At 39.8% G+C, this 23,513-nt stretch overlaps 1 protein-coding gene across 1 annotated transcript in view; it reads left to right on the top strand.

Annotated features, from left to right (window-relative positions):
- LOC107596639 (dynein heavy chain 11, axonemal) overlaps positions 1–23,513 on the top strand; it is an 83,379-nt gene that overhangs the window by 22,565 nt on the left and 37,301 nt on the right. The window contains 23 exon segments of the mRNA XM_016287418.1: positions 1,735–1,866; positions 2,090–2,250; positions 4,263–4,419; positions 4,693–4,838; positions 4,919–5,035; positions 6,623–6,761; positions 6,841–6,933; positions 8,132–8,326; positions 8,431–8,508; positions 9,086–9,245; positions 9,345–9,472; positions 9,636–9,784; positions 9,892–10,042; positions 10,127–10,258; positions 10,686–10,859; positions 11,812–12,016; positions 12,493–12,658; positions 12,752–12,854; positions 17,431–17,670; positions 17,760–17,921; positions 18,574–18,767; positions 18,856–19,018; positions 21,415–21,538. Coding sequence (XP_016142904.1) covers positions 1,735–1,866; positions 2,090–2,250; positions 4,263–4,419; positions 4,693–4,838; positions 4,919–5,035; positions 6,623–6,761; positions 6,841–6,933; positions 8,132–8,326; positions 8,431–8,508; positions 9,086–9,245; positions 9,345–9,472; positions 9,636–9,784; positions 9,892–10,042; positions 10,127–10,258; positions 10,686–10,859; positions 11,812–12,016; positions 12,493–12,658; positions 12,752–12,854; positions 17,431–17,670; positions 17,760–17,921; positions 18,574–18,767; positions 18,856–19,018; positions 21,415–21,538 — 3,469 coding nt within the window.

Raw genomic sequence — 23,513 nt, 5'->3', positions numbered from 1 at the left:
TGAGTCAAAGTCATACCACATAAGTAGTGTAGTACGAAAAACATACAGTACACGCAGTGTAGTCTGGTTCACAAACAAGCCAGTTCTTTTTAGTGAATAAAAAACATACAGCACAAACAGTTTAGTGTGGTTCATGAACTAATGCCTCTTTTTTGGTGAATCAGAAACATACAGGTCAAACATTGTAGTCCTGTTTTCAAACAAATGACTCTTATGAGCCGGTTCTTTTTAGTGAGTCAGAGACATGACACACAACCTGTGTACTACGATTCATGAACACATTATTCTTAAGGCCAGTTCTTTTTAGTGAATCAAAAACATACAGCACAACCAGTGTAGTGTGGTTCACAAACAAATGATTCTCATGAGCCAGTTCTTTTTAGTGAATCAAAAATACAAAAATAGTGTGGTTCATGAGCAAATTACTTTTGTAAGACCTTTTTTGGTGAATCAGAAATGTACAGGGCAACAATTGTGCAAAAAATGGACTCTTATGAGCCGGTTCTTTTTAGTGAATCAAAAATACACTGCACAAACCGTTTAGTGTGGTTCATGAGCAAATTACTTTTGTAAGACCTTTTTTGGTGAATCAGAAATGTACAGGGTAACAATTGTGCAAAAAATGGACTCTTATGAGCCGGTTCTTTTTAGTGAATGAAAAACATAGTGTAACTTGTTCACAAATAAATGACTCTTATGAGCTGTTTTTAGTGAATCAGAAACATATCAAAGAACCATTGTAGTACGATTTAAAAACAAATGATTTTTTATGAGCCCCTATTTTTAGTGAATCAAAAACATGCCATGTGTTGTCCATTTCAGGAACAAATAACTCTTAAGACCCTTTAATTTTGAATAGGAGATTTACATTATTCCAGATCCTAAAAGTCTCCAGTCCTTCCTGCTCCTGTATGTAGACCCTTTACTTTTCTAGGTAGCGCTAGACGTTTTTTTCAGGCACAGATAGAGCACATCTAAAGTATGAACGAGGCAATGATGAAGCCGTCGAAAACACACTCCTGCTTCTTCATTGTAAGTATGATGAAGTGAATAGTGCTGATACGTGTAGACTGCCACAAGCATGTCCACATATCGTCCCTGCAGCGTCAGGATCTGTCATCAAGCGCAGGGAAGGTTAGCATGTCCTTGGCCGGCGTTTGAATAATCTGCCTCTTTCCCTTCAAGCCCCTGATTGGAGTCGCTGTCAGACAGCATGGGGTGATAAATGCAGTACAACCTAAGCTGCTTTTACACCAAATACAGGCAGGAAGATTACATCTCATTTGCCTGTCTGTGACAGGGATCCACGGTATCGCCTCTTAACCGCCTCCCCCCAACTCACACACACACACACACACACACACACACACACACACATATTGGCCCAGCACTCTCATTCATTGTCACACACACAAACACACACACCAGCTGGCCGCTCTTATTCATAGTCAAACAGTCTTACACACTTGCAGTTCCCCCCAACATTGATAAATGAGCTCTGTGCTTATTTGGCCTCCCAACTGGAATATATGACATTGCTCCATAAACGTGGGGGGATTTCTCTGATGAACACATGACCCTGAGCCCCTCTCAGCGCAGTTATTACCATCCACTTCTCTCTGGCATGTAAATTGATATAATTACTGTAAGCAGGGGCCACAAAGCTCACTGTATGCTCTCACAAGCCATCATTGTGCCCTCTGAAACTCTAAAATATCTGCCTTGCTTCTCCAGATTGCCCAGCTAAACTCCTTGATAAACATGTTATTGGGGGAACTGAACCCGGGTGACAGGCAGAAGATCATGACCCTGTGCACCATAGATGTTCACGCCAGAGATGTGGTCTCCAAACTCATCGCTCAGAAGGTTGGGTCATGTTTACTGCGCTTCGTAAATAATGATCATGTCGACTAAAGGATGCTCTGTTTCCTTGTTTTAAATCATTTAGTGGTGTTTGGCACTCAGTCATTATTTTAATGGGCTTTAAATTGACAAGCAGTAATTGATTAATTAATTGAGTTGGGAGCATTTAGACTTTTTATCTCTCTTGAAGTACTAGAGTTAAGTGTTTGAGACCGTTTTTATCCAGGTGAGCAGTGCTCAGGCGTTTGCCTGGGTTTCTCAGCTCCGCCACAGCTGGGATGAGGAGCAGAACCACTGCTTCATCAACATATGTGATGCTCAATTTCGATATTCCTATGAATATCTGGGCAACACGCCTCGTCTGGTCATTACACCTCTTACAGACAGGTAACTTAACAGCTAATGGTTTGCACTAACTAAGTGTTAATAAAGAATAACAATTTAGTCCCTCTGTAAATTCTCTTTGCCACCTTGAAGAATTCTCAGTTACTTAAAGTGTAGACGGCCGGGAAGTAAGAAAACACACAGTCAAATGTATCCTCAATACTTCAATTTATTCATAGAAATACAGATATTATATAGGCATATGTCGAGGGGAGTTTCACCCTCTTAACCAATGAGGATATGAATAACATACACGTAGGATCTTTGGCCAAGAACATGTGTTTATATAAAATGGCCACATGTACAGAAAAACATGGACATATTAGGAATAGACTTTTGCGAAGAATGCTGAACTGTCTTCAGAGTTTCATCACGAACCTCATTCCTAGCTATCATGTCCTTATTTGGGACATTTGAACCAAGAGAAGCTAATGTATACATTTAAGCATGCATACTTCGCATATAAGTAAGACATATTTAAAACATAATATCAAGAGAGAGAGATGGATACAGAAGGGGGGATTCAGAGAGAATGCGCTGTATATATAAGAATGAGAGAGAGGGAGAAAAAAAGGAGGGGTGAGACATCTGGAACATTCTCTTAACAAGACAGAGAGTGTTTTCTAACACTAAGCTAAACTAATTTGACAAATTTTTTTACTTTATTTTTATTTTTGATTTTACAAGAAAATGTATTATGTAGTATTAAGGAAATACAGAGAAAAAAAACAATCAAACAAATAAAACAATAGAACGAGGTATCCACTATATTTTTGTAGTAACACTTTATAATATTAATATTATAACAGATCAGTAGTTCATGTAAATTCCAATTTGCATTTATTAAATATGCATTTATTTAAATTTATAAATAAATGTCTTTCTTTCTTTAAAATAAATGTATTTTCTTTTTTGAAGAAGAGCATTCCTTTTTTCTTATTTGAAACTTTTTACCATACCTTCAACTGTTGTTTTGGTCTTTTTTTTAAATTGCCTTTCTATAGATTTTATTGTTTTACCCTTGTCACAGATAAATGAAAAGTCATTATATAATTATTATTACACTTAAAAATGTTGAAATTATCATTTTTTTTAATTATTTTAACTTTAAAAGTTATCTTTTTTATATAAGTTTAAAATATTTTATATAAGATTCCCAAGACCATAATTTCCACAGTGACTAACAATTAGGCCCTTGAAGAAAGTTTTTCTTAAAAAAAGAAAAAGAAAAAAGAAAAAAATATCACATTGTACTTGGTTAGGGAGAAAGAGTATTGGTAAAGAGATTTGGATTTAATTTTAGGCATGAAATATAATGAAAACAAAGAAAAATCAAGGTAAATAGTATATTTTTATTGTACATTTTAGCTGTAATTTTGTAAAATTACGCAAAAACAATTTTTTAACTATTGCTAAGTGCACATACATACCATGCTAGCCATGAACATTTCATAATGAAATTAGCTGTAACACATCAGAAGAGCCATTATATAACAAACATGTTTGAAAAGTCATTCCCACCCACATCATTTCCACCACATAATGCGGTTAATCACAAAAACGTACAGTAATTTGAAATGGAAGTGATATGATGTTTATGACTTTTGAAAAAAAAGTAAAAAGTATGTTTGTGACAGAACTGGAGAGGCTCTGCAAGGAGGAATGGCAGAGGATCTCCAAATCCAGGTGTGAAAAACTTGTTGGGTCTTTCCCAAAAAGACTCATGGCTGTATTCGATCAAAAGGGTGCTTCTACTAAATACTGAGCAAAGGGTCTGAATACTTAGGACCATGTGATATTTCAGTTTTTCTTTTTTAATAAATCTGCAAAAATGTCAACAATTCTGTGTTTTTCTGTCAATATGGGGTGCTGTGTGTACATTGAGGAAAAAAAATTAACTTAAATGATTTTAGCAAATGGCTGCAATATAACAAAGAGTGAAAAATTTAAGGGGGTCTGAATACTTTCCGTACCCACTGTATATATTGTTTGAGGTTGCATTTTTGTAATTGCAGATGCTATATAACACTGACTCAGTCACTGCACTTGACGATGAGCGGTGCTCCAGCGGGACCGGCTGGCACAGGAAAGACTGAAACCACTAAAGACCTGGGCAGAGCTCTGGGGGTCATGGTGTACGTCTTCAACTGCTCTGAGCAGATGGACTATAAGGTAAACATACCAGCAGAAATGGGACTCAGCAACCTCAGGACAATTATGAGTGTATTCTCGCTTCAGATGAGCTCCTAATGCATATAATTACTTTGCCGAATAGGATTCTGTTTCTTAATTGAAAGAAATCAATGAGTGATTGTTTGAAACTTTATCACAGTTGGCTGATGTTTTGTTTTGTGAGTTTTGTCCTTAAATACTGTTGGTTTAGTTCTTTTAAGTTTTTAACGGAGGACGCAGTGAAGTGTTTCCTTCACTTGTGTCATCGTTCAGTCCATAGGGAACATCTTTAAAGGTCTGGCACAAACTGGAGCTTGGGGCTGCTTTGATGAGTTTAACCGAATCACTGTGGAAGTGCTGTCAGTGCTGGCAGTACAGGTGAAGACCATACAAGATGCCATTCGCAACAAGAGGAAGAGGTAAGGTTTCTTTCGTTTTTAGATAATCTGAATGGTTCATATGAATTATATAGGTATGTTTTAACTATTGTCCCCTGCAGGTTTCTGTTCCTAGAGGAAGAGATTAGCTTGAAACCCTCTGTTGGGATCTTCATCACAATGAACCCCGGATATGCTGGACGAACTGAGCTACCAGAGAACCTCAAAGCACTTTTCAGGTACAGCTTGATCCAAATAAAGTTTTTTTTTTCCAAAAATATAGTAGAAATAGTTACTGTATATTGTGCTGCTATTTTTGTGAAAACCTTGATATACTTTTTCAATATTTATGATAAATAGAAAGTTACCAAGCAGTGATTTTTATGACAATATTAAAGTATTTACTGTCACTTTTAATCACTTTATTGCATGCATCCTTGCTGAATAAAAGTATTAATTTCTTTAAAAAAATCCTACATACCCATATATAAAGTATACATATTAAAGGGTTCATATGACATTGCTAGAAAAGAACATTATTTTGTGTATTTGGTGAAATGAGATGTGTTTATGTGGTTAAAGTTAAAAAAACACATTATTTTCCATATACTGTACATTATTGTTGCTCCTCTATGCCCCGCCTTTCTGAAACACGACAATTTTTACAAAGCTCATCGTTCGGAAAAGCGAGGTGTGCTCTGATTGGCCAGCTATCTAGTATGTTGTGATTGGCCGAATACCTCAAACGTGTGACGGAAATGTTACGCCCCTTAACCATACTGTGATGCCGTGTCACAGTGCGACGAGATAAAACCCATTATAAACGAGGCATTTGTTGCATCCAGTGGGGACATAATTATGGATTATAATGACTTACACTGTCTTTTTATGTGTTGCGTTGCATCGCGCCACGTAAACTTAAAACCATGTCTGCATTTGTGATCAGAGATATGACAAACAACAAGCGCTACTCTACACTGCTCAAAACTCGCGTTTGAATCATCAGTGGCTCATTCTTTAAATATGAAAACATACTTACAGGCTGTGAGTCAGGTTCAGGTAACAGTCCTTCATAAAGTGCGTTGCACACACACGAATATTTAGTTTGAACTGTTCTGGAACAGTGATGTGAATACAACTTAACCACTGATTTCTAGTTGTGTCCTCTTTTGGAAGGCCAAACAAAGTAGTTTCGCTTTCACAACGAAACACACAGCGTCTCCATGACATAGCAGCGGCGGCAGCAACAATACTACAGCGAGAATAAAAGTTACGCCTTCTTTCTTTGCGTGAACATTTGGGCGGTGTTATGCAAATCTTCCTACACAGTGATGTAGACATGTGGGGGCGTGTTTAAACGAGGCGTTTTAGGAGGGTGTGGATGAGTTACCTTTTATAAAGAATATATCTTTGGGTTTGAGACTCGCAACTTTAGGGATCTTATCTATTCACGAACAGCTTGTAACACTCCAAAGAGAAAGGAAAACTTGAAATCGCATCATATGACCCCTTTAAACAATCTCTAATTATTAACTACATATTTAATACATGTTTTATTTTTTGGAATGTTGTTAATATTATAATTATCAGTTGATATTATAATTATGGACAACTGAAATCTTAGTTTTACCAACAAAAAAATTTAGTAAAATGAACTTTAATATAACATGACAAACAAAGTAAAAGCCTAGATTTAAGCTGTTTGCACCAGCTGACCTAACACATTGTATCAGATTGTATTTAATGTCACATGTAAAACAGATTATGTCATTTCTTTAAACGCTGTATCAGCATTGTATAGAGGAGTTCATGAATGTGTTTGGCAGGCCGTGTGCAATGGTGGTTCCTGACATGGAGCTGATCTGTGAGATCATGTTGATGTCTGAGGGATTTCAGAGCGCTCGGGTTCTAGGCAACAAGTTCATCACCCTCTACAGGCTCTGTAAGGAGCTGCTCTCTAAACAGGTACGCTGAGCTAAGAGTTAAGGTGCCACTTGTGCTGTTTGTGCCTGCTTTTGAACTACATGTATATTCTCTGCTGTAGGATCATTATGACTGGGGACTGCGTGCTGTCAAACCTGTCCTGGTGGTTGCTGGAGCTCTCAAAAGAGCAGATCGAACTAGGCCAGAAGATCAAGTAATGGAAATTTGTTTATGTGCTTGATGCATAGTAGGGTTGGGCCGATAGACAATGACATCGTCCATCGCCGATGGCTGATAGACATCACGATGTTGAGCCGGCATCGTGATTTCCCCCCCCATTCCTCCCGCATCCCAATACCGTGTTCGGAAAGAAAATGACGTGTAGGCGGAACCCCTAAAGGGAATAAATACGAGATGGGAGGAAAATATATATTTCAATATCTTTCCTTGCAGTTATATAATTGGGTAATTATACTACATATATATTTTGCCATTAGGGAGCCGCTATTATACCTGGCATTGAAACTGGCATCGTGCTTTTGAATGCACGATCGCTTTTAGTTTCACTTTCGAGATTCTCGATCGCACGTACTCTGTTTATACTATGGAGCGGCAGTACTTGCCATACATTTGACAGAGATTTACAAGATTCTGCAAATCATTCACCATCGTCCTCAGTCATCTCTCATTACTCTTTTTATGTGGTATGTGAAATTTTATAACAGGCAAACGTTACACCGTGTCTACATCGGACTCGACAGTTGTCATGTCACGCTGCGCCGCATCAGCTAAAGTCTGTCTACACTGGACGCGACAAAGCGACCGTTGAAAATCATTTGAAATTTGTGTCAGCACGTCATAGATAGAATGCGGCAGAAGTTTACTGTCGGGGATTTGTCGTGTCACGCCGCGCCGCATCCAGTGTAGACAGCATCACTGATTATAATGAGTTCTATAGACTGATCTATATATAATAAATCTCTATTATAGATAAGTGGTTCTATAGTATTTCGTCATGCCGTGCCGCTCGTGTCCGGCGTAGACACGGTGTTAGGAATTGTGTTTTCCCTTATAAGGATTCACTCTTCGGGCACACCCCCTAACTCTTCCCCCACACCCCTCCCCCCGCAATTGCTCATCAGTGCCCTCTACTGTTTAAAGTTAGACTTTTGCTCTATGTCCATACAGAAGGTGACCGGCTGCTGCTGTCCAATCAGCGGCAGTGATGCATGTCCCTCTCCCCCCCCCCCCCCCCCCCCCCCCCCCCCCCCCCCCGCCGATGTCATCGTCCATCGCGATGTTTCACTGTAGACATTGTCCGATGTCAGTTTTGTAGACATTGCCCAACCCTAATGCATAGCTCTATAGATAAAGCAGCCTTGTGTTTTGACGCTTTCTTTTACATTATGTAGGTGTTGATGCAGGCTTTGAGAGATTTCAACATGCCAAAGATCGTTTCGGAAGACGTTCCAGTGTTCCTGGGTCTGATTAGAGATTTGTTCCCTGGTTTGGAGGTGGAAAGGCGGACTGATGCAGAGTTTGAGCTGATAGTCCGTCAGACGAGTCTAGAGTTAAAGCTTCAACCTGAGGACACGTTCGTTCTGAAAGTAACTCTCTGCACAGTGTGTCATTAAATTGTTTAGCATTAAGTTATCATACTGTTTTAGATTCCTTGCTAACCTCTTATTTTTGAATGCAATTTTTAATGAAGGTTGTTCAGCTTGATGAGCTTCTATCTGTTCATCACTCAGTGTTTGTGGTTGGTGATGCTGGAACTGGAAAAAGCCAGGTCAGAACACAGTCTACATGAATACAAACCTGTTTCCCACTGTCCACTTTCCCTGATGTTTTAAATGAATCCACTAATTGCTTGTATTTTGTGTTCTTATAATGTAAAATATCTCTCTATTCGATTATGACATTTTGCCTGATAATTAATTGTCATGCAAACAAATTATTTGCCAGTTTTGTGGACAGTTATTTTATAGATTTTTTTTTCATTTTCTTGGCTTTGTAAACATATTGCACAGGTGTGAACTCATTTATATTGTTCTGTAGTTATATATTCATTATTTGTGCTAAATTCTTTGGTTTTACTAGAATCCAGCAATCGAATATTATGAAATAATTAAAGTTTATTGTATATTGTTATTTATTAATTGATATATATATATATATATATATATATATATATATATATATATATGGTATCATACATATATTATATATAATATTAATTTAAAATATGAATTTTGTATTGTTCACATGATCTGATCTATAACAACCAAAGAATTTTTGCAAAAATTAAAATAGAAAGTTAGTAAACTTAAAGTGTGCAATAATCACAAAAAAAAATCTCTAAACAGATCCTGAAAACTCTTCACAAAACCTACTTCAACATGGGAAAGATGCCTTTCTGGAATGATCTGAACCCAAAAGCTATAAGCAATGATGAACTGTTTGGATTCTTTCATCCAGCCACTCGGGAATGGAAAGATGGTACATCAGCATCCAATGTTTTGTAGAGCTGATCCTGTCCAATTCACAGTACATAACTTACAGTTTAGATATGAGATCCATTCTCCCCAGTAAGACTTTGAGATTGTAAATCTCTTCATGTGGCAGGTTTATTGTCACATTTCATGCGGGATCAAGCCAGTAACTCTCACTCGGGGCCAAAGTGGATTGTTCTGGATGGAGACATTGACCCCATGTGGATTGAGTCTCTCAACACTGTCATGGATGACAACAAGGTACCCCACACAGTTTGTGCATGTTTTTATGAGGACATTTGCATCCAGCTGATTAATCAAAGCACTAAAATTGCATTTTGACACATTTAAACACTCCACTTGCAGCAAACAGGGAATTATGAATATTGGCAATTATGTAGTTATGTTGTGCATGTGTGTGCAGGTTCTTACTCTGGCTAATAATGAACGTATCCCACTCACCCCCTCGATGAGACTACTGTTTGAGATCAGCCACTTGAAACATGCCACGCCTGCCACCGTGTCCCGAGCTGGCATCCTGTACATCAATCATCAGGAGCTTAGCTGGAACCTGTGAGAAATTCACTTTCTGTGCAAATTACACCATCTAATTCATAGTGGTTCATATTTGTGATGGATTAGGCTTAGTTGTACAGCCTTTTTTTCTTCAATGTCAATAGATATGTTACGAGTTGGATTGATCGGAGGGAGAGACAAACTGAGAGAGCACACCTGACCATTCTGTTTGACAAATACGTCCCTCGCTGTATTGAAAAAATGAGAAGCTCCTTTAAGACGATCATTCCTATTACTGAGAACAGCATGGTTCAGGTGTACCATTCACACAGATACACTCATTCATACAGGCCTATACTGTGGTTTTAAAATCTTTACTGATGTCTCTGTCTTTCTCAGACTCTGTGCTCCTTGTTGGATTGTCTGTTAACTCCGGAGAACATTCCGGCAGACACTCCACGGGAAGTCTATGAGACATACTTTGTGTTCGCATGCGTGTGGGCTTTTGGTGGAGCCACATTACAGGATCAGGTATTTGTTTTGTTTTGTGTTTTTGTATGTTTTTTTTGTTTGGGTTGGTGTTTTGTTTTGTGTTTTATGTTGTTTTGTGTTTTTGTATGGTTTTGTGTGTGTTGAATTTTTGTTTGGGTTGGTGTTTTGTTTTGTTTTATGTTGTTTTGTATTGTTTTTTGTTTTGTTTCGTTTCATTTCGTTTTTGGGGGGAATATACGAATGCAAAACAAAAACTACACCAAGACTGAAACTGACAAAAATTATATATTTATATTTATTTTAAGTGAGTTTTGATTAATTTGCTAATACTTTCCACACAATTTTTTGATCATCTTAAAATGGATCCTTCACAAGCATGATGAAAATATACTGTATATATATATATAATATGAATGTTTCTGGCACGTTAGTGTCTCTGTTTATGTTGTCTTTTTTGATCTCTCAGCTCCATGATTTTCGGGCTGAGTTCAGTCAGTGGTGGATCAAAGAGATGAAGAGTGTGAAGTTTCCTGTACAGGGTTCTGTGTTTGACTACTATTTAGATCCTCATTCCAGACGCTTCCTGCCATGGACCGACAGGATGCTCATGTTTGAGATGGACCCTGATACACCTGTACAGGTGAGGACAGGATCATGTATTGCAGGAAGTCTAAATTTGATGTAGGGACACTCGGAATACACTAATACTTCCTGTTACATACAGAATAACACGTTGTGAACATATTCAATACAGCACAATATATTTCTTTGTGATCCACTGAGAAAATTCTCCTGAGAAAATTCACTCTCGCAGAAAACTACTTTAATTTCAGAATAATGGCATGCTAATTTAGTGCAGTTAGTGCATTAGAGTGGGTCAGTGAACAGATACAGAGAAAACAACCTCCCTCCATCATGAGCTGAACCTGCAGTCAGAGGAGTTTTGGATCTGATTACCGTTCAAAGTAATCAGAATTATGCGTGTGTGTGGGGCCATTGTCTCGGTTTTTATTCTTGGAAGATAAAGACGTAATGTTGATAATAGGGTAGTCATAGTGATGAACTGGGCCTACAGGTTTGTCGTGTCTCATTGCAGAACTATATTCTAAAAGTTCACTCAAAATGCTCTTGCAAAGTATCCCACAGCTTTTTCTGAAATACAAGTATTTAAACTGATTTAATTGTGTAAATGTTTTTATACTTTTTTTTTTAGAATGGGTCTACAAAATTCTCACCACCAATTATACATTGGATAAATTATATATACACCACTGATCAAAATTTTGGGGTTGGATACGTTTTTTTTGTTTTTGAAAGAAGTGATTTGGTGCTTATTATTATTAGTGTTATTATAATTAGTGTTGAAAGCATTGTGGTGCTCTTTGTGAAAACTGTGATACATTTTTTAAAAGATATTTTGATGGAAAGAAAGTTCTAAAGAACAGCATTTTTTTAAATAGAAATCTTTTGAAAGATGGACAGATAGATAGATTTTATAGTGTTATTTGTAGACTTATTTATAGTGTTATTTGTTGATTTAGATAAGCTGAATATGACTTGAGAAATCAAATGCCCCCCTTTTTTGTCTACAGTCTGTGTTAGTCCCAACAGTTGAGACGGTCAGACTGCAGTATTTCATGCGCATGTTATTGGAGACATCTCAGCCTCTTATGCTGATTGGTGGAGCAGGCACTGGGAAATCTGCTCTGGTCAGGAACCTTCTGGAAACACTACCGGAGAACCTTATAACTGCGAAAGTTCCCCTTCACTTTCATATCACTGCATCCATGCTGCAAAGTGAGTGTGACGGCCTGCATTTCATCACATTTTTCTAAAATGTCTTCCGATGTGTAAAACAGCACCTCCTTGTGGTCCATATGACAAATTTCATTTCATCTGGTTATAATAATAATAATAGAAATAACAGTTAGTCCAGTGATTTCATGCAAGTGCTCCTCAGGGTGTACTTGAATTGATGTTGAGTAAATGTTTGCTTTATTAAACCTTTAAAACAAACAAAATGAGTTTTTAGTAGGTCTGAACAGCATGAGACAGATGGATTTGTTCATACATATCAAGCCATGCAAATTTTAGACAAAAAAATGATGCTCTTATGGACTGATAGGAATATTTCAAATGTATCCCGGAAGTTTATAACACTATGTAAAATGTGAATTTCACTTGTACTAGTTATAGGATTTCTTTGAAAATGATGCCTTATGCAAATTTGTAGTCAGTTCTTTTAAAACAATGCTTTTTATTTTTATTATCAGAGGCAATGGAGAAACCTCTCGAAAGGAAGGCTGGCAGGAGTTACGCACCCCCGAGAAACAAGAGACTCATCTATTTCATCGATGACATGAACATGACAGCTGTGGACAGTTACGGGACCTCTCAGCCACACGCTCTCATTCGCCAGCATCTGGATTACAAGCACTGGTTACGCAACATCAACGTTTCTTTAATTTATTCCACTTAAGGGAGATATTACTTGTCAAAACACCCTATAACAATTTTCTGTCTTGTTTCTAGGTATGACAGTCACAATTTAACAATGAAAGACATACACAACACCCATTATCTCTCTTGTATGAATCCAACATCGGGGAGTTTTACAATTAACCCCAGACTGCAGGTATTTGAATTTCTTTTGTGGGAGCTTCTTTATTGCACATTGTTGTGCAGCATTCAGAACAGAATATAAACTTTTTGTCATACCATATATTTCGCATTTACAAATATTATTAATAATCATTAATCGTCAATTTCTATACCACCTATAGAAATGTGTATTAATATGTATTTGTGATACTAAAAAAATCTAATAAATAAATAAATATCCTGTATGTAATAAATAAATAATGCCATATATTTCCATAAAATTCCATAAAATATCATGGGCAGTTTGTGGTGCTGTATTTTTCACTGTTTAGAATAACTTGAATATTAATTTCATATATACAAGTTAATATATTATAATTAAAGTATATTATTTTTTTGTATTAATATATTAAACATGAATTTTACATATTAGGGGATAATTAGGCATAATTAGTCAAAAATAACAATGAACAATTTATGTTATGTAACAAAATGTCTTGGTTACATATTTAACCTTTGTTCCCTGATGGAGGGAACGGAGACGTTATGTCTTGACGACATAGGGGGTTTACTTGAGAGCCCCAATCCGCTCTGACATTCAGAGAAAACGCCAATGAATTTTGGCTAGTGGATTTTGCATACCTGAGCCACTCCCCATGTATACAGATATAAATAGGCGACAGGTGCATCCACTCATTCAGGTTTTACGCTGAAGAGCCGAGAACGTGTCCCTGGCAACCAGCAATGGTTCGAGGTTGTGGCATGGGGACATAACATACGTAACCGAGACGTACCCTATCTGTCGGTCACTACGAGTTATGTCGTGATGACATAGGGGGTCCATGGAAAGCGCCACAACCTGAACTCTGTCACAATCCTGTAGCACTGCAAATGTTGACAAGGAACCACATGTCAGACAAATGCTACGCAAAGGTCGCAACCTTCCCAACGCCCCAGCGCAAATTCGCTGACCTTGGCGCCCGCAGGGATCAAAAGGCGAGTACATCGCTGCTGGAGATAGCCAAGCCGCTGTTTCTATGACAGAAATGTTTTTCTTAAGAGAAGGGATTTCGACTTTCATGAAAGGCGCTTCACGCCTTTCCTGTTTGTTGTTTACAGCTGGGCAGTAATGAAGGGGAAGCGAGCCTTCCGTAGAATGGCGCTAAGGAGACCACATCCTGCCCGTAGGGAGGTATCATACGGAGACACTGATATGGACTGACCCAGGCCTGGGGCAGTACTACATATGGAATAGTCTCTGAGTCAGGTCCTACCTAGAAGTAGGGAGGAACGGCTGCCAGCAGAGACTGACAGAGTGGTCTGTCAAAGGGAAGACACGGGTTCACCGAGAGGGAAACCTTACCGTGGAAAAATACACATATAAGATCACCCGCAGGCAATCAAGCCATATGGACACCTAGCCCAGTAAAGGAGCTGACAGGAAACCCGGGCAAGCTAACACCGATACTGGGCCTAGGGACTGCTCCGCCCAGTCTGACTGCTGGGGGTGCTGGAGGATACTCAACCTGGGTTTACCGACTGGGGAACTTACTGGAGGAGGAAAGGCACTCACATCCCCAGGTGAGGGGGAATGGTGCAGCAAGCGTGACACCGGTTGGCTCTTCCCACCACTTAACTGTTACCCAACACACGGGAAGAAACCGGTTCAATGCGGAGACTGTAAAATCTCACAAAGGTGTTCGGTGTTGCCCAGCCCAGACCAGAGGTGCCATGCGCCAGCGCATAGGAGGCAACACTCTGTGTGGAGTGAGCCCTCATCCCCAGGGGGTATGGCTCGCCTTGGGAATGGTAGGCCAAGGCGATAGCATCCACTATCCAGTGGGCCAACCTCTGCTTGGAGACAGCATTCCCTTTTTGCTGACCTCTGTAGCAGACAAAGTGCTGCTCAGAGTTTCTGAAACTCTGGGTGCAGTCCACGTATATGCGCAACGCTCTGACGGGACTCAGCAACGCCAAGGCTGGATCTGCCTCCTCCGAGGGCAGTGCTTGCAGGTTCACCACCTGATCGCGAAAGGGCGTGGTGGGAACCTTGGGCATGTATCCAGGCCAGGGTCTCAGGACAACGTGAGTGTAGGCCGGCCCGAACACAAGGCACTCTTCGCTCACCGAAAATGCTTGGAGGCCCCCGACCATCTTACTAGAAGTGAGCGCGGTCAGGAGCGCTGTCTTAGCAGACAGGAACTTAAGCTCAGCTGAGTCCAGCGGCTCAAAGGGATCCCTCTGAAGGCCAGCCAGGACAGTAGAGAGATCCCAGGAGGGCACCAGGGGTGGCCTAGGAGGACTCAACCTTCTGGCACCCCTCAGGAACCTAATGATGAGATCGTGCTTTCCCAGGGACTGTCCGTGGACATCACCTTCCCGAGGGACTTCGTCCCCCGGAGGGTGAAGTCAGTTGTCGTGTGCAGTTCCTGCATCAACCCGGGTCAGAACTACCCTCGTGCATTTGTTTCAGTGCCTTGGCTTGGTAGACCTGCAGGATAGCCATGGCATGCAGGGCAGAGGTGGCCTGGCCCGAAGCACAGAAAGCTGCGGCCAAAGTTTACAGGCTTTGGACGGGAGACGCGGACAATTCCTCCAAGTGGTGGCTTGTTGCGGGCACAGGTGCACCGCAACCGCTCTCTCCACCTGGGGAATGTCTATGAACCCCCTAGCCGCCCCGCCATCGAGGGTAGTGAGGACGGAGGAGAAAGACGAGCGGCTTCTGGCGGAAAAAGGGGTCGCCCACGGCTTTGTCAGCTCCACATGCATTGAAACCAATCATCCAGCCGCGAGGGCTCGTGACTGGGCAGTGTGTTCACCTCCAGCCTGATACTCACGGCTGCCCGGGAAAGCATGACCGTCAACTCAGGGTCTGATTTGGCGGTGGCGACAACACCCGAGGGGGGCAGCCCCACCGAATCTTCATCCTCGGAGGATGATAGCCCATCCCCCGATGCTGCGATCGACATCTGATCCTCCGGGGGCGCACCGAATTAAATGCTGGGACTGTCACGAGCCGGGCCAGCGAAATCACTCTGGAGCCCAGATGTCTATGAACCCCCTAGCCGCCCCGCCATCGAGGGTAGTGAGGACGGAGGAGAAAGACGAGCGGCTTCTGGCGGAAAAAGGGGTCGCCCACGGCTTTGTCAGCTCCACATGCATTGAAACCAATCATCCAGCCGCGAGGGCTCGTGACTGGGCAGTGTGTTCACCTCCAGCCTGATACTCACGGCTGCCCGGGAAAGCATGACCGTCAACTCAGGGTCTGATTTGGCGGTGGCGACAACACCCGAGGGGGGCAGCCCCACCGAATCTTCATCCTCGGAGGACGATAGCCCATCCCCCGATGCTGCGATCGACATCTGATCCTCCGGGGTCGCACCGAATTAAATGCTGGGACTGTCACGAGCCGGGCCAGCGAAATCACTCTGGAGCCCAGCACGAGACATGCGCTGCGGGAGGAGTGAGAGGTCCGCGGGGACGTGCCCGGCGGAGAAGCTCTCACTGTGACCCTCAGATCTCCCAGAGCTCTAGCCGGCGGTCCCCTGCTCGTGACCGGGAAACCGGGACGGGTAGAGACAGAGGGTGCCACTCCGTTCCCCGTGAGGAGAGAGTGGCGAGATCGCAGCGAAGTCATGCTCATACGCTCGCAATGAATGCATGAGTCATCCACGAATGCAGCTTCAGAGTGTTGGATGCCCAGACACTGAAGGCAACGTTCGTGGCCATCGACAGAGGACAGGTAACGACCGCAACCAAGAGAACACGGACAGAACGGCATCTTTAAAAAGACGTGAGCCGTCCGTGATGAGAAACTGCTCTTTTAGTTGAAGCAAGGGCACCGCTGTTTGTGCCGTCACGCCAACCAGGAACAGCTTCTTTCTTCCAGTCAGATCAGAAAGGCTTTGTGGAGAAGAAATCATTCGCCCAGTCGCTCCGAAGCAAAAATCTGATTGAGTGGATGCACCTGTCGCCTATTTATACCTGTTTGCACGGGGAGTGGCTCAGGTATGCAAAATCCATCAGCCAAAATTCATTGGCGTTTTCTCTGAAAGTCAGAGCAGATTGGGGCTCTCAAGTAAACCCCCTATGTCGTCACGACATAACTCGTAGTGACCGACAGATAGGGAAATGTGTTGGAATAATGAAATTAAACAATTTTACTAAAGCAATTTAGTAATTTTCTCTTTTCATCTTAATTCAGCATCTCCTGTGAGTTGTGACCAATTAAATTCAAACTAATGAATTCAAATGGAGCCATTTTTTTTATTTTGAACTGTTCCATACGCAATGCACTGATTAAAAAAATGCAGAATTATATGAAAAGATATTGTAGTAAAAAAAGGGTTGCACTTCTTATTTGTACTTACAGTGTACATACAGTGTACAGTTCTGGTAATATAAGGTAACTACACGGGGTAGGTTCAGGGTTGGTACCTAGTTATTTTAATTACTATAATAAGTGCATAGTATGTACACGAAGAAGAGGACTGTAAAATAAAGTGCTACCAAAATAAAGTGTAGTGTAAAAAAAGTTTATTGTTTGTTATATAATATGAAATTGTGTTTGAGAGACATCACTGAAAAATCTTCACCTTAATTTTCATCAGAGGCATTTCACAGTGTTAGCGTTCAGCACACCCAGCTGTGAGACCCTCAGCTCCATCTTTGGCTCTATCCTGAGCTTCCACCTGCAGAGGTTGCCGTTCAGCCCAGCTGTGGTGAGGAGTGCTCCAGCTGTGGTGAAAGTGGCTGTAGCCCTCCATAACATGGTGCTCCAGCACTTCCTCCCCACCTCTATAAAGTTTTACTATCTCTTCAACCTGTGGGATCTCTCTCGGCTGTTCCAGGTTAAACATTCCCTTTGTGCTCAGTAATTTAAACTGTAAATATCTTGAATTAGCCAACATTTTGTACCTGTGTTTGTATGTGCATCTAGGGTCTCCTGTTCTCCAAGCCAGAGTGTGTTAGACAGGGTGCAGATCTGGTTCGACTTTGGATCCATGAATCCAGAAGAGTATATTCAGATCGCTTTTCTGACGCATCTGACATTCAGCTTTTCCATAGGCTGCAGGCGGACATCGCACGACAGGCCTTGGAGGTAAACCAGCAAAATGACATGTTTACTGCTGTGAAAGGCCTCAATGAATCAGCATCTTTCACAAAAAAAACAACAACTGGAAGGCACCTTATTATTTTATTCTAATTTTTTATTTTCTTTGTTTTTTTTTTGCGCAATGGAATAAGAAATACACCAAAAACATTTATTTATAAATATAAAAAACAACAACAATATTTTAAGTAATAAAATAAAATAAAATAAGTAAATAAATGTATAATTGTATTTAAAGTATAATAATGTTATATTTAAAAACAAACAAATAAATAAAAATTAATTAATTAATTCCCCACTCCTTTGTTAAAAAATAAGATGGATTAGAAATATTCCAAATATAAATAAATAATATATATATAATAAATGCAATGAATAAATAAATATTTGTAATTACTACAAATTATAATATAAATATGTATCTACAAGTAATAAACCAGTCAACAAAATCAATGACAATAAAATAAATATAATTCATTATATTTATATAATGAATTATATACGTATATAATAATGAAAAATCTATCCTGATTCCTCCTTCACTTTCATCAGTAAAACTCCAGGCTCTCTATTATGCGATACTATTATGTTAATACTATTGTTCTTTAACATGCAGTTGTTCTCTGTTTGTCTCCTAAAGGAAATAGAGGAAGAGGCAGTGTTGCAGGAGCCACTAATATACCTGCACAGCAGTGTGGGCTCTGCAGAACCTTCCTACATGCCCGTAGCTGGATGGGAGCAGCTCAGCTGTATCCTCAATGAGGCTTTGGACGGCTACAACGAGCTCCACTCTGCCATGAACCTGGTGCTGTTCCAGGAAGCCATGCAGCATGTGTGAGTGCTACGCCTGCAGTATGTGCTTTAGTGAATACAGATTTAACTGTACTTACACACACATGTTTTTTTTGACTGGTTTCTGCAGGTGTCGGATCAGTCGCATCCTGGCATGTCCTAGAGGCCATGCTCTCCTCGTAGGTGTGGGGGGCAGTGGCAAACAAAGCCTGACCCGCCTTGCCGCCCACCTCTCCAACATGGATGTGTTCCAGCCCACCCTCAGCGAGGGCTACAACATACAGGACCTAAAGGTAACCGCCTCAGTAGACAGCACAATACAATCAATGGCATACAAGATGAAAATGAGAAAACCACATACAGCAGAAACCACAACAAATGTGACTTTGATATTGTGCCAAACCATCGTAACCCACATCAGCTGCCTAAATCATAGTACCCATCACTGCTGTGAGGTGAGGATAAATCTAAAATGGCGGTGATTCATTAGCAGGGATCAAGCTTTCCTTTAGACAACACTTTCCCTGATCAATACCCTGTCCGGCTCCATCGATCTCATTTAGTCCCGCCCGGATGCAATGGGGAGTAATTGCCAGATCCTATTAAAGAACCAAGGCAAATATTTCAATGCCCTATTGATGAGGCCGCTGCTATCATTTCATTCATCAGTGTGTGGTAAATCTGAGGCCAGTTGGCTGAGCTGCATTGATCTCTATACACTCAACACTCACTGTTTGATGCCCTCTACGCATAATCATGAAGAGACACTTCATCTTGGTCTCATCCTGTTTCTATGCATATATGTAAATATGCAGTATTACAAGAGAGTAGTCATGTTGAACAACTTTCCTTTCCAACTTTGCGGTCCTTTGTCTATTGTCAATAGTGCAGCACTTTATATAGCACAGCTCACAGAAAAGTAATTTCAAACCAAGCAGCTTTGTGTTGGTCATGTGACCAACTTGAACCTGTTGCAAAATCTGCCCGGCGAAATCCTTTCTCATTTGTGTTTTGTTTTTGTTTTTGTTTATTTATATAGCACAATACAGCAACAGTCATTGACCATTGTGCTGTACAAGAAATTATAAAATCAAATTAATAAAACCCCAATCAAAACAATAAAACAACATAAAAGTCATATGGTACAGGAGGTAGTACATACAGAGGACAACAGAGACATGCTCAGGATGACTCAGATGTTAAAAGCCTTTTCTAAAAGGTGAGTTTTAAGTTTTACTTTAAACAGAGATTCTGAAGAGATTATCCTAATAGATAAAGGTACGCTATTCCACAGTTTGGGGCCGACAATGGCAAAAGCCCGGTCTCCCTTTGTTTTTAACCTTGATCTAGGAACCTTTAACAATTTCTGATTTGATGACCTTAAACATCTCGCAGATATGTTAACAGTCATGAGTTCAGATAAATAAGATGGTGCCAGACCGTTTAAGACCTTAAAAACAAAAAGTAAAATCTTAAACTCTACTCTAAAATGAACCGGCAACCAACGCAGAGAGAGTAAGACGGGGGTGATGTGCTCAAATTTACGAGTGCCATTAAGGAGTCTAGCAGCTGCATTTTGGACTAATTGCAGGTGATTCATATTGGAATGACCAATACCTATGTAAGTGTGGATTCCTTTTGAAATGACTGGGTTTCACTTGTGAAAATTCGCTGAGCAACAATATCTTTAAAGTAGAAGTTTGCTGCTAGAAGCACCAGAATTGTAAAAATAAAAATTTTTATACAGGTTTTCTGAGTGCTGCTTCTGTGTTCTACTGATGTACTTGTTGAGCGTCACAGTTTTTGAGGCTGTTTGAGGAAATCAACCCATACATTGCTTACTGGATAGTTGTCTCGGGCACATTCACATATAGGATGATAACCAGAGCTGGGTAGATTACTTAGAAATTGTAGTCTGTTCCTGATTCCAAATTACATGAATGTATATAAGCAGTAGGCTATTTTAGAAAGAAACATTTAAAAGATGAATAAGAAGAATTAGGGAGAATCAATAAAATATGAATAATTTATTGCTATTGTGTGAATAATATGTAATCATGTAATCAATAAAAAGTAACTGTAGTTTGATTCTGAGCATTTTAAAATGTAATTGAATCTAATTACAAGTACTTTTGTAATTTTTGTAATCTGATTACATAATCCAGATTACATGTAATCAGTTACTACCCAGCTCTGACTATAACTATCGCTTATAGCGTTTTGAAAAAATCGCTTTAATTAGATGAGAATAGGGAAATCCACACGACACCTATATCAATGATGACACTTATTGTTATTGTAATTTTTTTTCCAGCTGAAGAATGCTAAAAACATTCATAGCCAATCAGAATCCACCAAATTTGGAGCTTGAACATTTGAAATGGCAGAATTATTTGTATTATTTGGGATTTTTACAGTCTTATCAATTTATTTGCTTTTGTACAGTTTCCAACGTGTTGATTTTCAAGGTTTTTTTCTCATTATTTGAAAGGAAAAGTGACAGGAAGTGATAGAAAGAAGAGGGTAAAATGGGATTGGAATTTGTGTGCGGACCAGATTCAAACTCAAATCTCACATGAGCACCATAACTCTTCTAACCACTAAGCCACAGCTCAGACTGGTTTTGGAGACTGGTTGTGCTCTCTTCCATATTGTAAGCGTTCTCAGCTATCTCTCATGTATTTTTCAGGCGGATTTGGCTGGACTGTACATGAAGACGGGGGTGAAAAACATACCCACAATCCTGCTCCTCACAGACGCTCAGATCCCAGAGGACCGTTTTCTCGTAATCATCAGCACCCTGATATCGTCAGGTCAGACCCTCCCGCACACATTTATACACTACACAGGGGGGCTCATTGTGTGTTGATCTGATGAATGGGAAACATATGTAAATGGAGCGGGGCTGGTGAAGTAGATTAAGGGTGACTGGAACAGGCCTGCGTGTCATTGGATCAAGACCCACAGAACGCAGATGGTGGCTCTCATCTGTCACTGATGTCAAGCGCAGAGATCTTAGTGCTTGAACCAGAATAAAGCATCAGTTAACAATTGTAACATAATTTAACTAATGTGTGTGTAATTGCTAATGCTTAAATGCACAAGAGTGAATTTATTCCTACATGCCATAAAGGATTTGTATGAATAGCATTTATTTGGCAATGTAGTAATTTTCATAACACAAAAATAGAACTTTTATATATAGTACATATACTTGACATCAGTACATTAGGGATGTGCATCTCATGACTGAGGCCGATACGATACGCATCTCGATGCATAGCCAACGACACGATACATTAAAGATACATATGAAGCAGCTACTGATGTGATGTGATATGATGCACCCCAATTACGATGCAGTGCGATCCGATTTCGATTCGATTCGATTCAGCACAATGCGATTCGATGCAATACGATGCAATGGAAAAAATATGATCACTTTTAATGCCTCAAGGCCTGTTTCATAAAACAAGTTTACCAAATAAGCCAGACTTATTTCAGTTAGTCTGACTCGTTGTCAAATGATTTGGTTCCATAAAGCAAATTTAACAAAGATCAACTTCAGTCACTGTGGCAACTTATGCTGGGAAACTAACCTGGTCTAAAGCAGGTTAACTATCAGACTAAGCTGAGTTCCTCTAACACTGACCAATAGGAATGCTATTATTTGACTTTTTTTACAGTTTCTAGTCAAGCAGAAAGGCTCTTTCTGGTTTTATGACAGCTGTACCTTTGCAGAACAGATAGCAGAACATTAGAACATTACAATCTAAAATTGCTCTTTAAAGCATTAAAATAACTAAATGAAAAGTTAAAATCACTGAATTAAAATGAAAATTAATAATAAAGAAAATTACTTCTAAACTGCTATAAGAAACACACATTAACTCATTTGAGCTTAGCAATTAGTACTAAACTAGCTTACATTTGATTTACCCATTACAATAGTCCCTTTACAGTTACTGATATCATAAAAATACACTTATATGAAGGTTTAAAATTCTACAAAAGGCACATTTATTCAATTCAATTCAATTCAAAACGTTTATTGTCATATGCCCAGTGAGGAAAACAAGTTTCCCTGAGCAATGAAATTCTTATTTTGCTGTCCACAATGAATGCCAAGACAGTGCAATGCTATAGACACACATACACAAACTATTCAAGTTCAAGTTCAAGTCTGCTTTATTGCCAATTCTTCCACATGTACAGGACATACACACAGAGTACAGGATATACACATATACATACATACAATGTAAGAAACATAATAATAAAACTATGCTGCAGTAGTAGGAATAAAGACTATGAAAAAAATAGAAATATAGACTATGTGTATCTATATATGCGAGTATAGAGTAGAAATATAGAATGTGAAAATCGAAATATAGACTATGTGTATGGTATCTATATATGCGAATGTACAGTATTAACTTATGTGCAAAAAAAAAACAATTGTGCAGTAACGTGCAAATTGAGTGCAAGTACATGATAACAATAGCAGCAGTAACAGATGTGCAAATTGAGATGAGGCTACATGAGTAATATTAATAAATATACAATGGTAGTAATAACAGCAATAACATTACAAATGATCAAATGAGATGAAACAATTTGGTCCGACTGTACTCTAGATTGTGTAGATTGTGTGAACTTAATTTGTCGTTTATGGAACCGCTTTAGCCCCGATTGATTTGTTAGGTTATTTCAAGTCAGGTTTTGGACTTTAATCCCAGTTTTTTCTCGGGTCTCCGTGGTGGTGTGATTCATCATATTCACGCAGCA

Source organism: Sinocyclocheilus grahami, unplaced genomic scaffold, assembly GCF_001515645.1.
Source record: "Sinocyclocheilus grahami isolate Dianchi unplaced genomic scaffold, SAMN03320097.WGS_v1.1 scaffold222.1, whole genome shotgun sequence".
Lineage (NCBI taxonomy): Eukaryota > Metazoa > Chordata > Actinopteri > Cypriniformes > Cyprinidae > Sinocyclocheilus > Sinocyclocheilus grahami.
This window is presented reverse-complemented; position numbering and strand designations above follow the sequence as displayed.